The 16,396-nt window shown below is 47.9% G+C and overlaps 1 protein-coding gene and 1 non-coding gene across 2 annotated transcripts; both read left to right on the top strand.

The window, feature by feature from the left end:
- Positions 1-237: 237 nt before the first annotated feature.
- Positions 238-14,653, top strand: LOC118882764 (inactive pancreatic lipase-related protein 1). The gene is made up of 13 exons (XM_036829038.1): positions 238-246; positions 363-411; positions 950-1,104; positions 1,583-1,708; positions 3,383-3,517; positions 4,347-4,455; positions 5,896-6,015; positions 6,123-6,242; positions 7,729-7,847; positions 8,766-8,895; positions 10,791-10,899; positions 11,623-11,790; positions 14,537-14,653. Exons 2-13 carry the CDS (start codon positions 363-365, stop codon positions 14,598-14,600), a joined length of 1,404 nt encoding a protein of 467 aa, XP_036684933.1. The 5' UTR covers positions 238-246; the 3' UTR covers positions 14,601-14,653.
- Positions 11,325-11,398, top strand: TRNAR-UCU. Its single transcript has one exon. It is a non-coding gene; the product is annotated as a tRNA-Arg (tRNA).
- Positions 14,654-16,396: the final 1,743 nt, after the last annotated feature.

The following is a 16,396-nucleotide window of genomic DNA, read 5'->3' as shown; positions in this document are numbered from 1 at the left end:
GTTAGAGACCTTTCACCTACTTTTAACCAAGCATTCTTTCATCTTCTCAGACTTGTGGGAAGATTTGACCTCTATTATTAATCTTGTTTTGTGTATTTGTGCAGTTTAAACTATTAAGTGCACACAGTATGCTCTGTAATCACCTGCTGTTTCCTCGAAGCAGCGTCCAATCGATAAGGCTCGAGTATAAGAAAACAGCCCGGGCACTTGATCCAGAGGGAAGGAAGGTCTGGAACATCCAACAGGGTAAGTCTCCCGCCAGCTGTGAAGGAGGGAGATGGGGCAAAGAGTCTTGAATTCTTGAGTCTGCTCACTGCTCTGGTCATGCTTTTGGTGAGGCCAAATATCTGAATTTATTGTAGATGGTGAGCATCTGGACATTCACTCTTTTCCTGCTGGGAGCAGCCAAAGGTAAAACACATCCCACCTGCCCCTTGAGAGAGGCATAAACCCATCATCTCGGCACTGGCCAGAGAAAGCTTCAGCCATGGTAGGGTTTCCAGCGGCTGCAGACAGCTCCACGTTTCCACAGAGACGCGGGTGGGGCTGCAGTTTGTGCGGGCCCATCTCAGAGCATCTCCCTGCCAGCCTGCCTTCATGTCCCAGAGGCCCGAGGCCAGACTCTTCCAGATAAAGCATTAGACACCTGCCTGGGTTAACATATTGACTTACCAGTGCCCATTATCACATTAGTCAAATAAACCTATCGGAAGATCTAGGCAGGGAACACAGGACTTTTAAGTTTTGATGGTGGTTCGAAGCAGAAAGGTCTCTGTGGGATTCAATGAGACTGTTCCCTGATCAGAAGGTGGGCACAGGGGGAGAGGGGGCAAGGAGAGAGTTGATGGGGCGGAGGCAGGTGTCTGCCTGGTCTTCAGCCTGTCCCCAAGCAGGGGAGCAACCAGGCCAGCCTTAGGACCCCTGAGCAGGGTCAGCTTTTCTCTTACAGGAAAGGAAGTTTGCTATGATTCCATTGGGTGCTTCTCTGACTCTGAGCCCTGGGCTGGGACCGCCATCAGGCCCCTGAAAGTTCTCCCCTGGAGCCCTGAGGACATCGGGACTCGCTTCCTGCTCTACACCAACGAGAACCCAAACAACTTTCAAGTGAGACCTCTGCCATTTTAACATTGTTGTAACTGGTGAGGGGCTGTGCCCACCGGGGGACCAGGAGTTCTTACCTCTGTACCCTCTGCTTCTACCCGATCCCGCCAGCTGCCCCCAGGCCTAGCCAGACCTGGACAGAGTAGGTCTCCGGTAAAAAAGCTGGCTTGAATGAATGAATGGTTCACATTTGTCAGAACCTCTAGCTAGTTATGTGATTCTGGTGTTGGGCAAAGAGCTTATGGAAGAACCTATGGAAGGTGTAAGACCATGAGCCACAATCCAGACCCAGTGGAGGTAGTGATTCCTGACTTGGGAAGGTAAGGCAGGGAAAGAGAGGTCAGGGTGGGCTTCCTGAAAGAGGTGGCTTTTTGCTAAACTTTGAAAGGTTGTGCATTGGAACAGGCAGAGATGGGGAAGAAAGAGACAGGCTAAAGTGGCTGGGCTGCAAAAACACGGAACCCTTCTGCGTTTGTCACAGATTCTCCTTCCCTCTGATCCATCAACGGTTGAGGCATCCAATTTCCAAACAAACAGGAAGACCCGGTTCATCATCCACGGCTTCATAGACAAGGGAGATGAGAGCTGGCTCGTGGATATGTGCAAGGTAGGACCTGGTTCTAACCCCTGTGGCCTGCGCTGCAGGCAGCTGCCACTGCTTTCCACTAATGTCTCCACCTCCCTTTATGCAATCGCAATTAGTGAGCTCAAAACAGGAAATCCTGACATATTGACGTACCTTTATGCAATTAAAATGCCTCTTCACCAAAATAAAAATCCCCTTCCAAGTTTCTAGACTACATCTGTAGCCTGAAGCAATGGCATCTGCTGCGTGAACAAACACCTCTGTCCTCTCATTTCTGGTTAAATCAAGCCTAAATATTGTCTGCTTCCATTTCAGTGAGGCTACTTTGTATTCCTATAAACGCAGGATTATGTTCTTTTTGTTCAAGTCTTTTCCACTTCCCTGAGAGTCAGAGAGGTGTGCTATGACCATTTATTTGAGATACGGAGAGCTTCGACTGACTGGGTGCCCAAAATGACAGAATAGAAAGTGCCAAACCCACTGTAATAGAGCATCTTTTGCTCAGAACGATAGACAACAGAATAATATACACATGTTCACATACACATACACACAAAAACATGTGCAGAGGCACGCACACACAAATACACATGATACACCATCATCCCTTCTTTTCTTGTGTTCACTGATACATTTTTTCTTGTGTTCACTGATACATTTTTCTGACACCTAAGAACTTACCCTAGCAGCCTGTCTACCACCCTCCGACCTAAAATGTCAACAGGAAAAGTTACAAACTCTGAAAATTAAAATCATTCTGCATTTGACCTTGGTTGTACCAGCCATTTAACTCTTGGTATTGCTTCTGTCCCATCATTAATAAGTATCTTAATGTATAAACTTTAAGATATAGTTTATATCCCAAATTCTCCAGGTTTGTAAGAGATTCCTCAGGGCTGCTTTAAAAATAAAAGTCCTGAGAAAACGGCTGTTGATATCTGTGTGTGTGTGATCACACATATTAGTATCATATATGTGAAAAGATTCTAGGTGGATTTTAAATTTATAGTACCACTTTAGACTCAAGCTGGTCATATGTCCTGCCCGGCAGAACTTCCAAGGATATATCAGTTCCTTTGACATCCAGGAAGAAGTTTCCCTTTCAGAATTCTTCAATATCTTTTAAATCAGTGCAGTTCTATTTTTAAAATATCTTTAGTGTGTTTCCTCCATGAAATATTGTGCTATCCTGACTGTAAAAATAGTGACACTTCCCTCCCACCTTAAAGCTTCGTAAATACCTAGCAGCCTGGGGTGAAGCAAGCCCAGGCTTCGCCACGAGGCTGAAAGGACCCCTAGCAGTCAAATCCACAAGGTCATTTAGACCCTGGCTGCCAGAGAATGCACTTGAGACCTTTTCTTTTTGAAACAGGACTCTTTGAATGATGCCCTGGCTTCAGCCACCTTATTGAATCAACCTGATTGAATCTGGTTGAAGAAAACCAGAGAGTGGTCAGCTTTTAATTAGTCTATGAACTAGCGAGGGAATCTATTTGCCTTTCTTGTAGCTTTTGCCCCGAGGGATAACTCCTATTGGCAACGGGATTCCTAACAAAATCGAGTTCATCCCAGTGCCCCAGCTAGGAAGGGACAGAAGGACAGCCAGTGGTAACTCTCGGCGACCATTTCTGAGCTCTGGTTGGAAGTGGTTTCACGAGCCCTCATGATAACCCCCTGGTGTCTCTCCAACACCAGAACATGTTCAAGGTGGAGAAGGTGAACTGCATCTGCGTGGACTGGAAAAGAGGCTCCCAGACCACCTACACGCAGGCTGCCAACAACGTACGTGTGGTGGGCGCCCAGGTGGCCCAGATGCTGGCCATGCTCAAGGTGAGTGGTGGCCGGGCTGAGGAGGGGACACACAGCACCCACTGGTCTCTGTTGGGTAAAGACACAGCTGAGGGTTATATGTTTAAAGAGGAAATGGAAAGAATTGATATTTCTCTCGGAGTCTTACTTCTAAAACTCACCTCAAATCAAAACCTATGGTGTTTGTGCTCAAAGCGCTGTATGTAGACCTATAATAAACATGTACTTCTGGGTGAACATCTCTGAGACCAACAGGTGTGAATACTTTGAGCTTGTGTCATTTGTTTGTTCATCCGATATGTGGGGGCACATTGTCAGGAGCTCTGCTAGGGAATAAAGAGAATAGTTGAGGTCCCAGGCCCTGGGGGAGCTTACAGCGACAACTGAGTGTGATCAGGGTTCTGATGTGGGGATGGGGAGGGGTGGCTACAGGCTTTATAGGAGCACATGTGGGGGGGCCAGGGGGGCAGCTAATCCAGTCTGGGGAGCAGGGGGCAGTGATTAGGGATGTCTCCCAGGAAGAGACATCTAAGTTGAAAGCTAATGGCTGAGCTGTGTCGATGTGAACTGGGGTCATGGTTGGGGAGACATGACAACAGGAAGAGGAGGCTAAACCAGACCCAGAGGTGAGAGACTACGACATATTTGAGGGCCTGAAAGTTCCACTAAGGGTCTAGCTAGAAAAGAGTCTAGAAAAACAGGTGTTGAGTCAGAAGAGCTCTGAGGCTTTCATAAAGGGCTGGGCTTGATCCTACGGGCTGTGGCAGGTTTTCAGCAGAGGAGTACCAGCATTAGGGTTGCGAAAACCACAGCACAGATATGTACTGAAAATACAATCTTCCCTCTCCAGTCGAACTACAGTTACTCACCTTCCCAAGTCCACCTCATCGGCCACAGCCTGGGGGCCCACGTGGCAGGAGAGGCTGGGAGCAAGACTCCAGGCCTGGGCAGGATTTCAGGTAAGACTTGAGGGCTGGGGCCCAAGGTTTTGTCCCCAGTAGCCCCAGAACGTGGTGCAAGACTGCAGCCTAGCTTGGAGCTGGCCCCAAAGAGTCCATCCCCTTGGCTGCGGCAGAGCCGGTTAGAGTCTGCACAGAGCATTTTAGGAAGCCCCCCAGAAGCCTATCTTTGTGGCAGGGGAAGTGGTGTCTTTGCTCTCTTTAATTCCTCTGCCTCTGTCCCCATCCATTTTCTGGTGATGTGGGTCTCTCAGCAGGACTGAGCAGCCAGGAAAATGCAGAGTAAGGCTAATATGAACGTGAGCAAACATAATTAAGACAAGTCCATGTTGTCATTCCTTTGCCCCTTCTCTGAAATCAAGGGCAGGATAGAACACAAAAATTTTGCTTCCACTGCCTTCATTGGTAGAAGAAACCCAGACACCACCACACCAAAAGCATCCTTTTAACCCAAGCAAAGCCTTTAAATTATAACCACAAAATATATCAATATAATATAATCATTATAATGCTAATATAATAATTATAGGAAGCATAGATTAAGTGCCTACTTATCCCAAATACTGTACAAAGTGCTTTACGTTTTCTCATTTGATCCTCAGAACTAAAGAAGAAGGCTGAGGGAAGCAAATGACTTGCCCAAGGTCACACAACTAATCAGTGGTAGAACTGACATCCAATCCCGGTTCTGCTGTCTTTTGGTTCAAGTCTCTACCTTTATAAGAACATTCCCTTTTATTTTCAACAGACAATTATGTTCGTGCCTTTTCAGCTACTCTGATCAAACCTTCAAAAACAATTAATTGTTAAATCTAGGAGTCCTGTCAAGAAGGAAATATAGTCAGGGAGATATAATTCTAAATATTTACTTATACACCCATAATGATGTGCCAGGCACTATGCTAAATGCTACATATGTTATCTCATTTAATCTTACAGCTGTATTATTACCCCATTTTATAAATGGGGAAACTGAGGCGTAGAAAAAGTCAAGTGATTCACCCAAGGTCATGCAACTTGCTCAAAAAATAGCCAAGTACGGATTTGGAGCAAGGCACCCAAGTCCTAGAATTTGTGTTTTGAATTGTGATACCATACTACTTCTCTCCTTTTTCCTTCAAACTTGGGAAGAGAAAGAGAATGTTGAAGGAGAAAGATATACAAGTAAGTGGGAGAATCTGATGTGGAAAAAAACCCTTGCCTAAACAAAATCTAAATTTCTTTGCTCACCTGCCCTTCTCTATCCATGCCACTGGAATGTAATGAGCATCATTGAGACTCAATGTCTCCATATTCAATACCCCGGCCATGGCACTGCACAACTCCAGGGTATGGCATCCCTTGAGTTAGGTAGTGCACAGCCTGGGCAACCGTACAAGCTCAATCCTGCTGGCACCTATAGCCAGGCCTATTGTGTGCAGCACTGGCCATCTCTTTTAGGGTTGGATCCTGTAGAAGCAAGTTTCGAGGGTACTCCTGAAGAGGTCCGACTTGATCCCTCCGACGCTGGCTTTGTTGATGTGATCCACACGGATGCAGCTCCCCTGATCCCATTCATGGGTGAGCCCCTCCGTGTTCCAGCTGCAAGCACGTGCAATTGTGAGAGCACGTCCTTTTAATGAGAGCCCTGCATTATGAAAAGCTCGTTGCTGTTCTAAACATTTCAGGCTTTGGAACGAAACAACAGGTGGGTCACCTTGATTTCTTCCCAAACGGAGGAGAGGAAATGCCCGGATGCAAGAAGAATGCCCTGTCGCAGATCGTGGACCTAGATGGCATCTGGGCAGGTAAAGCCAGAGCAGAGTGGGGACATCACTTCCCTGGGGGAGCAACGCCACTCCCACAGCAAATCTTAGCAACGAAAACACACTGCTCTTTGAAAATATACAATCCCCCCTTCTAGACCTTATTTCTTAAAAATATAGCCACGTATCATTTGTTATATCTCAGCTCTGCTGGTTTATTTCCTTACACATTGTGTGGGTGTCCTGGAGTGAACAAGCAACAAAGAATTTCAAAACCATTGCTTAAAGCTGTAACTCCAACAATCAATTGATAGCTACCTAATAAGGGAGGGAAATACCATAAAAGTAAATATCCTGAATCTAAGAGAATTTTTCTGCCAATTGTCCCTTGGGAGTCAGTGATATGGTTCAAGCTTATGTAACTGGCTTCAACTCCATAGACAAAATGGGAATATCCCCAATCATGTCCATGGCAAATCCATTCACATGAGAGTCACCACTCCTCTATGTTGGGGAAAGAATAAGAAGCAATCACAGGTAAGGAAGGTTAGAGCAGAGACTGTGCTACTCAAGGTGGCTATTCTTTATCATTAATCAGCACACCTGGGATAAAGGGCATCTTTCAGATACAGCTCTGACTCTGTATCTAATAAGGTCAAAATGGCAATGAACAGGTGAGATTTTCAGCCAGACTCATCATTTGTCACCACACAGGTTAAAATCAAATGAGTAAAGACTTTTATTGAATGTGAGCATAATGGCTTGGCAAGTATGGACACCACCAGAGCAACTATTAAGGATGAGGACCTATGTGTTTGTCTTTTACAGCTTTATGAGGTTTTGCATGGATAGAGTAGCCTAGACTCTCCATCAGTAACGGCCAAGCAAGTTCAGGCCAGGTCTGGAATGTGTGCTGTGACATCTGCCACTTGGCAGGAATTTATAGGAGCCAAGGAAGGTTCTAAGAAGGAACAAGACATGAGAGTGAAAGGCATGCTCATATAAAGCCACCTAAAGCTACTTGACCTTCCTTTTTATTCACCTAAACATGGCATGACAATGTCCTTGCCCAGGTTTGGTCATGCCTAGGAGGTCAAGTCACATCCGGTTGTGTCTTTGAGGACCTCCAGCCTGGTGCCTGGGACACAGATTGGAACAGAGGTTAGAGGCCTGGGCTCAAGCACCAGACGGGCTTGGATTTAAATCCCAGCTCCACCACTTCCTAGCTGAAATCTGAAATCTGAGGCTGTAGCCTGTATGTCTTTCTGTAATTAGGGATGGTATGTTACCCACCTCTGAGGAAAGGTGAAGATTACAGGGACAATACATGTAAAGTGCTCAGAACATTGCCCGGCACACAGAAAGCAGCCTTTATATGTTAACTGTCATTTTGTGGCTGGATTTTAGACTAATCTTAAATTTCTGAAAATACGGTCCCACTTTGGAACCATCCCACTTGGAGAGAGAGGCAGAGAAGTTGTGATGGGGCCCTGACCACCTGTGCAGACCTCCCCCTTTGCTTACCCAGGAACCCGGGACTTTGTGGCTTGCAATCACCTGAGAAGCTACAAGTATTACTCGGAGAGCATCCTCAATCCCGATGGGTTCGCTGCATACCCCTGCGCTTCCTACAAGAACTTTGAGTCTGTAAGCTATTATCCCGCTTTGAGTCCCAAGGTGGGGCTGTTGTCCTGCTGTGTTGGGATCTGTAGTACTCTCTCACCAGGGTCTGATCATCCCCTACTTGTTTTGCACTGCATGTCAGAGTTCACGGTCCTGTAGAGTGGAGGGGGAAAAAAGCCTTAGGCAGGAGGTAGCTAAAATTCTAGAAGAGTCATGTGGGAGCAGAAGATTCTGGGAAATCGGAGAGTAGAGCAGTCAATTCAATGATCTAGGAAGGCTTCCTGCAGGGGCAAAGTTTGAATCTGGCTTGGAAAATCATAGAGTTTAGAAGGAGGGGAAAGAGTGCATATTTCTGACAGGGGCAGAGCAAGTATAGAATGTGTGAGAGAAGAATCTACACGCCAGAGAGAAGGAAAGGTGGATGCTGGGGTTCTACATGCTGGGCTGGGGGTTTGTGCCTTGTGCAGCTGGCAACAAGGAGAGAGATGCACGAACGATACACCAGAGCCTGCCTATGCGGGCTCACTAGAGCCAGTGTGAACATCTATTCCCGACTCCACATGCAATGACATCGTGCTGATAGCCTGAAGTTGGCCACAGGCACGGAGTATTTACACCACGGAAATTGGTAAACTCTACCGGACTTTTTGTCCCAGAGTTTCCTGTTAGTCATTCACTAGCATGCCACTCGGTGGAAGGCATATTTGATCTAACCTGGGGCGCAGGCATCAATATTTTCTGAAGCTCCCCAAGTAGTTCCAATGTGATGTACATCAGGCTTGGGTACTACATCCTGGATGAAGTTAGTTTAGAGACCATCTATTCCAATCTCTTTCCAGTTATGAAAGAGGAAACTGAGACTATAGGAAAATTGCTCCCCAGATGTGTGGGTCATAAAAAGACAAATTCATACCTTACAGCCGGATCCACCTTTCTCATTAGAACAAGTGCTTCCCCTGTCCAGATGAAGGGTGCCCGCAGATGGGCCACTATGCTGATAGATTTGCTGGCAAGACACGTGAGGAGCAGCAGAAATTCTTCCTGAACACAGGAGATGCCAGCAAATTTGCTCGTAAGTTGCACTGTGATTTCCCACCCAAGTAAAAGAGGTTTCGTTTGTGTTTTACGTAAAGGGGTGGCCTCTAACCTGAAATATTTGTGGGTACGTTTCATCTTAGTAACAGGACACATCCACCCAAACTACCCCGTTTAAGACTCAGCCGAGGATTTAGAAAGGGTCTGCTTTACTTTCATTTTATTTCTATGGCATGAAATGAGTGGACACAAACAGCATAATTAATGGGATAACAGAAATTTACCTGTCTCTGTGGCCATCTTCTCTGAATTTTCACCACCCCACAGTTCCTTGTCCTATGCATTTTAAAAATCATGTCATCCGCACCTGTTCTATCCATTCAAAATGTATTTGGTACCAACTCTTAGCTTATCTAGCCCACTTAAGAAGCCCAACTCCGATCTCCTCAATTTCCAGCCTTCTGTCCATGTGTCCCTCATGCCCATGGATGGGGGGGTGCATCTCTGGTGGAGGGTTGGAGGGGATCAGAAAGGGGTAATTTCTCTCCAAATTCTGCTGAATGGACTAGTATATAGGGTAGAGTCAGGCATGTTTCAGCCGCTTTGTGCCAACCTGCCTTATGACAGTTCCCTAAGATATTGTACTGTAAAAAAGAGACTGTGTTTATATAAATACATAAATATAATACAAGTCTCATATAGTTTTTTAAGTCAGGTTTATTGAGGTATAATTTATATACAGCCAAAGTCACTCTTTGTAGTGTATAATTCTGAGTTTTGATAAATAAAAAGTCATGTAACCATCTCCAAAATCAAGATATAGAACATTTCCATCACTGTTTACATATTTTTTAAAAAGGCGTTGGTTAATCAATCCTTCCTCTGATGTAGTGATGCACAAAATACTTGCCAATATTTTAAAACAACAAATTAAACATTCAAAACCATATATTCGTTCCTCAACTAACATTTATTTATGGGCCACAGGCTATGCTAGATGTGGGGTGGTGCAGGGATGAACAAGACACCCTAGCATGAAATTTATAACCCGGCAGAGAAAACTGAAACTGAGCAAGCAGCTACAAGTGTGTTGGGCTCGACGGCTTGCTGCTGTGACATGGTGGGACAGAGGACCTGGCCCTGATCAGAGGAAAGGGCAGGGAAAACACCTCTGAGGTTGTAAAGGACAAGTAGGAGTTAGGCAAAGGATGTGTCTGTGTGTTTACGTACATATGTGTGAATGTGTGTGTGAGTATGTGGTGTGTATGTATGTGTGTGCGCGTGTATATGTGTGTTTATGTGCGCATGAGTGTGTGGTCATGTGTGTATAGGTTCCTGTGTATGTGTGTGTGCTCCTGGGTGCCAAGACAGCCCTTCAGGCATAAATCTGGATGACCCCTGTGTTGGAGACTGCCCAGGGCCCTGGAGAGGCAGAGGGAAGACACAGACCTTGCCCTTGAGGCTCCCAGGACTGCACCCCTGAACTACCTTTCCAAATGTGGGGACCAGCCCTTGTTCCTTCTCTTTCCACCTTAACTCATAGTACTGTCCTTCGAGGACAGAGCTGTCCAACAGAACTTTCTGCCCTGTTGGAAGTGCTCCGTGTTGTCAAATGCAGTAACCAGCAGCCACATGTGGCAATTCAGCACTTAAAGTGTGGCTAGGGAAAGCGAGGAATTGATTTTTGTTTTATTTAATTTGGGTTTAAATTTAAGCAGCCACATGTGGCTAGTGACCCTTTTACTGGGAGGGCAGGTCTACAGGGGTCCACTGCCAGATATGTGTTTCTCCTTAAGACCTAGTTTGAATCGTAGGTTAACATGTAGAACTTTGCCTACTTCGATGCCTCAGTGTAAGGAATGGGACAAGAATCTGAGATTTCTGTCAACTATTTTGTGCATGAATAAAAACTCTTTTCTATGCCCTGTGCAGGCTGGAGATACGGAGTTTCTATAACACTGTCTGGAAGAACAGCCACTGGTCAAATCAAAGTTGCTTTGTTTGGAAATAAGGGAAACACTCACCAATACAATGTCTTCAAGTAAATTTCCTTTTTTTGGTACCACCTCTCACTTGATACACACGGCCTTCACATCCATGCACTGACATACTTGTCGTCTCTTTATCAATGGATTCTAAATTATTTACTTTATGTATTGAAGTTAACTTCAGATTTCTGCTAACATATGTTCTTTTCTCTATTATAAATCCAGGCATTTCATTCTTTCTCTCTCAATAGATCAGATTTTTTAAGATAAATCTAATATTTGCCCAGATATCATATCTTCTGATTAGCCTAGTCACGCGTGTTTGTTGTGTTAAACTAGTGGATAACTTGTTATTGTACAAATAATTCTACCAGAAAAAAATAATATGAAGGAATTATATAGTTTTCTATAGGAAAGTTTTGAGGGTAAATTAACTTACGTTTGAAGAAATAATAGTTAAATAGTAGTTTAAGGGACTTCCCTGGTGGTCCAGTGGTTAGGACTCTGCACTTCTACTTCAGGGGGCCACAGGTTTGATCCCTGGTCAGGGAACCAAGTTCCACATGCTGCATGATGTGGCCAAAAATAAAATAAAATAAATAGTAGTTTGAGGCTGCTGCCATATAGCTGACTTTTTCATTTCTCTAACCTTTATTTGAGAATTAATTTGGAAAAAATCATCTTGTTAATCTAGAGTAGAAAAGAATGGCAGGGACTTATATGGTCATTAGAACTTGTTTCAGTGAATGGGAACGTTTCTGTTTCTCTGTTTCAAGGGGGATTATCAGACCAGGCTCCACCCACTCCAATGAGTTTGACGCGGATATTGATGTTGGAACAATTGAGAAAGTCAAGTTTCTTTGGAATAACAACGTGGTAAACCCAACCCTCCCCAAAGTGGGTGCAGCCAAGATCACCGTGCAGAAGGGAGAGGACAAGACGGAGTACGTGTCTTTGCTGGCTTGTGCCTAAGGACGTTTGTAGAGACTTGCATTTGTCATGGAAACTCACCCCAGAAAGTCAGCTGAGGTTCAGCCAGTGTTCTCAGCACTCTCTGTGGCAGGCACAGATGATACAGCCCTGCCTTCAATGAAAACTAAGGGGAAAAATAAGAAAGAGAAATAAGAAATAATTTCTGAAGGGTATAAGGTTATAAGTATCAGTTAGAGAGTGGCTACAAGTTAAAGAGGGGAACATCAGTGAAAGTTCAGGATAATAGAAGGAAAAGGAAATCAGTTTTAGCAAAAGATATAAAATTTGAGATGAGGCGAGAGAGCTAAGGTGGCAGTACTTGCAGAAACTTCATCCTGACCCGTGGCATCCCTGGCTGTGGCATCTGCAGGGGAGGTGGGGGTAATGACCGAAGCTCAGACCCCAAGTCTGGCCAGCAGGACACCCCCGTACGGCTTGGTGAGAAGGAGATCCTGGGCTCTTGGTCACTGATTGAGGTTTGGAGGTTAGGTGGGGTCACTAAACTCAGGCCCCAGGGAATGTCACACCCCCGGGCAGGGCGCGGGCAGGGGGGTGGGTTGGCAGACCTCACAGCAGTCTCATCAGCTGGATGACCCCTGTGGGGTCCTCCCCGTCCCTGTGGGGGGAGGACCGAGGGGCTGGCCCAGGCAGGGCGTCGGCGGAGCAAGGAGGTCCTCTCACTGAAAACACAGTGTCGAGGAGGCCAGTGGGGAGCCCTGTGCAGGCTGGGGGTGCAGCCGAGGCCTCCTCTCCCCCATTGGAGGACACTGGGACTCTAAGGTCAGTGGCCCAGGTCCCATTAGGAAGTGGACCTGTTGCCTGGATCCTGGGATGTAGTTAAAATCATGTCTGAAGAAGGTGGTCTCATTGGAATCTTTAAAATGAGAGGCATTCCCAAGGAGGTGCCTTGCTCACAGGTGGATTCAAGAAAGGAAAAAAGGTATGAGACCAAATCACACAGGGCGTTGCACCCTCTCGGTGCATCAGCTGCTACCTCAGCCCTCCGATGACCTGAGGGCAGCTTCCCCGCCTGCCGACTCTGGAGGGAATCTATCTAAGAGAAGTTAGATGTTGGACCTCAGAATTTTTAAATATAGGAAGAGAGAGTCTCACAAACTATAATAGTTTGGGGAGTAAAAATACTGAATTCGTCAACTTATTCAAATATTTTGCTGTGAGGAAAACAGCCAATAAGTAACATTAAAAAATAATAATAATAATTGGGAGACTAAAGAAAATTAAGACTTTGGTCCAACCTCCTCTCATAACTCCCTCAAATTTTTTTAGTCACCTCGTTGGGGTTTCAAGTCCTGCTAAGGAACCTGCTGGCAGGAATTCCCTCCAGTGACATGGTACCAAAAGAAAAATGTCGTTTCCCCCCTTTGTTTCTCTCTCCCCACACACCATCCTCCTTCCTTCCGCTCTGACTTTACTAAGTACCAGGTATGCCTGGCATATAGGAGGGAATGCAAAGACAGAGGCTGCTCTTGAGAGGTTTACAGTATAGCTGTTGAGGACAATGGACTTATGGTTCATTGGAAAGGTCAAATGACAGACTAAGAACGCCCCGTGAGGGGCCCAAAGAGGGTGCTGGGGAGATGGGCAGAGGGACAGGAGAGGTATGTGAGGGGCACGGGGAGGCCAGGCTGCTGAGGGCGGGGCTCCGTTGCAGAGGACAGGAATTCGATTGGAGGTTAGGGTTAGGGCTTCCAGGAAGGACAAATGAGATACAAAGAGAAAGTGGGGAGGGGCCAGTGAAGGTGAGGAGAGAGGACGAAGCTTCAGAGCTCACAGGTGGTGAGAGAATCCCATGTTTCCTGGAAGAGCTGTAACCATACCACTTACATCTGCATTGTTTTTAAATTAATTATAAAGCTTTTTTATATTTATTGTCATGAGATGCTACATTGTTGACATCGGATTCTCACCAGTCATGGGAGGGAGCTAAGCCCTCTTCTACAAATAAAGACTCCATCGCTGAGACTCGAGTAACCAGCCCCGTATCATGGCTGGAAGGCAGGAGGGGGCAGCCCAAGGGGAGAGCCAGGCCCCTGACTCCAGCTTTGGCAGGCAAGGTCAAGAGGGGTTTGAAGTTGACCACCACAGAAAGCGTAGGCCACGACATCAGCTTGACCTGTGTTTGCATCTTGGTTCTTCTGCGTATTAACTGAGAGCCCTCTGTGCCTCAGTTTCCTCTCCTGTGATGTAGGACTTGTAACAATACCTCCTCACAGTTGTGTGGTGAGGATGAAGTGCGCACTGCGTGAGTGGATCAGTGAGTGTGGGTGCCGACAGCCAGTGAGAGCTCCATCTACTGCAGCTGCTGTGTTTTCTTGAGCTGCTGTAGGTGGAATCGGGTCCCCAGAACGGCTGAGGCAAGAGTGAGCCCATCTGTAAACCCCTCTGCTGGGTTTATGGGGGGCCCACATGTACTGTGGAGAAGGAGAGCCGTGAGAGGTCCAGTCGCTGCCCCAAGGTGCCCACAGTCCTGGCTGCCAGAGGACCCAGAGACCAGGGACCACTTCTGAGCGACCCCCTGACCTTGTCCTGGGGTCCAGCCAGCCCCTCCCCCTGGAAGCAACCCAGGCACTCAGCCCTCCAGGAACTTACTGAAGCGACCAGCCTAGTGCAGCCCTCGTCGTTCTGAATTGTAAATCAGCAGTTACCTTTGCCAGGTAAGAACGCCCAGCACTTAAAAAGATTCCTTTCTCTCCACAGATACAGTTTCTGTAGCAAAGACACCGTGAGAGAAGACGTCCTGCTCAGTCTCACGCCCTGTTAAACTCCGGGCGCGATGCAGCCGCCGTGTAACACTAATAAAGTCCGTACATGCATTTATCTGCTCACAGCATCTGTCGCTGGTGTCAGCTGCCCCCGGTGGGACATTTGGGAATTGACTATTTTTAAATGCCCCGCCCATTTCCGTATATTTGGGTTTCCTGCCCTTGACCTCCAGTTACCACCCCCCTCTCCCCGCAGTTTCCCTGGTCCTCGTGCCCACTGTCTTCTCCTCACCCGAGGGGTGGCGACAGACAGCAGCACTAGAGAGTGGAGCTGGGGCCTCGGCAGAGCCTTTAGCGCTGCCCCTCATCCTGCAGGTGAGGAAACAGAGGCGTGCGGGCTCGCTGTTTCAGCACACAGAGCGGACGTGCCCCATCGGGGCGGAGGGTCAGGCCCCTGACTCTGGTTCCAGGGCCCCTCCCTGACTCTGCCATCACCTTGAGATCGTGGAAGGCCCTGCCAAGACGTGGCCCCTTTGTGATGGTAAATTGTGTGGTGATGGGACCACTTGGGGGCTCTGGCTCTTGGTGAGGTTAAGGGGCTCCAGCACCCAGAGGCTGTGGTGGGCACATTTGCAGAGCACAGACAGACTTCCAGCGCCCCCTGGCCCCGGGCCGGGGCTGCCTCAGAGCCCTCTCTCTGCCTGCCGGGCAAGCACCATCCCAGGCAGGACCGGGCGCTGAGGAGGGGTCCAGGGGGTGCCCAATGCAGGCCCGGCTGAGGGGGGACTTTTCTGTCTTTGCGGGGGCGGGGAGACTCAGCCAAGCAGACCTCACCGTGGCCCCGCCCACACAGGTGTTCCGTACCTGGGGGGAGTCTTCAAGGTGGCCCAGCCTGTCCCGTGATCATCCCCAGGGGGTTGTACGGGACCAGGAAGTGCACTGCCTCCCCTGAGTGTCTCCCCTCTTGGTCACCCACCCACCATGGCAGTTCCTAAGCCCCAGTGGCACGTCAAGCTATTACTGAGCTTCAAACCTGAGTGCGAGTGGGCTCCAGAGTGTTCCTTGAAAGCAGAGGGTGTGGCGAGGATTCCCCAAGCGACTGTAGTAAAGGCTCCACAGTCAAGGGCACGGGGTGGGCGCTCAGCAAACCGTGGTGATGAGGAGGGGGTGGGGCGCACCGAGCAGGAGAGACCCAGCGCTGGCCATGAACCCGCGGCCCGGACAAGGCAGCACATCCAATCAACGGGATGGAGCTTCTGCAGACACTCCCAAACACCACCTCTGCGCCAGGCACTGGAGTGAGAGGGAAGCGGACTTCCATTCGGTGCCCGGGGCGTGCACGGTGGTAGGGGGCCGGCACCTAAATAAACACCGCCATGCTGCCCACTAGGTGCAAAAAGCAAGGTATATGCCAGGACAGGGGGGCCCAGAAGAGGGAGGAGTAAGATGGGGAAGGCTCCAAAGAGCCGTGGGAACTAGGCCCAGGCTTGCAGGAAGACGACCCATGAGACTGCAGGCTGGGAGGCCAGCAAGGAGGAGGAGGCCCCCACAGACATCTAGGCAAGAAGTGATGAGGTGTATGAGGGTGGCGAGTGGAACCAGGTATAATGGGGCGTGCGGGCGGGGAGACTGGTCGGCCATGTTGAGAGGGCCCTTCCTGCTAAAGGATGGCCTGTCTCACCTGCTCCCCAGACTAACAGATACGGCCAATAACTTGAAGAAAAGGATTTTAAAACAAGAAGGAAGCTGAAAAAAGACTGCAGGCAGAAGAAGCCAGTTGCCGAGGCTCCCCTAATCTGCTGGGCACACCATAAGCACACAGCGGGGGCTCTGCCCTGAGCCTCGGGTGATCTGG

This window comes from Balaenoptera musculus, chromosome 16 (assembly GCF_009873245.2).
Source record: "Balaenoptera musculus isolate JJ_BM4_2016_0621 chromosome 16, mBalMus1.pri.v3, whole genome shotgun sequence".
Lineage (NCBI taxonomy): Eukaryota > Metazoa > Chordata > Mammalia > Artiodactyla > Balaenopteridae > Balaenoptera > Balaenoptera musculus.
Note: the sequence above shows the minus strand (reverse complement) of the source record. Positions and strands in the feature narration are given on the sequence as shown.

Bases quoted from the DNA above. Each gene is read 5' to 3' on its own strand.
- LOC118882764 (XM_036829038.1), top strand. From the start codon at position 363: ATGGTGAGCATCTGGACATTCACTCTTTTCCTGCTGGGAGCAGCCAAA. The intron at 7,848-8,765 runs GTAAGCTATTAT...CTTTCTCATTAG, and splicing joins CCTACAAGAACTTTGAGTCT to AACAAGTGCTTCCCCTGTCC. The intron at 10,900-11,622 runs GTAAATTTCCTT...CTCTGTTTCAAG, and splicing joins CACCAATACAATGTCTTCAA to GGGGATTATCAGACCAGGCT.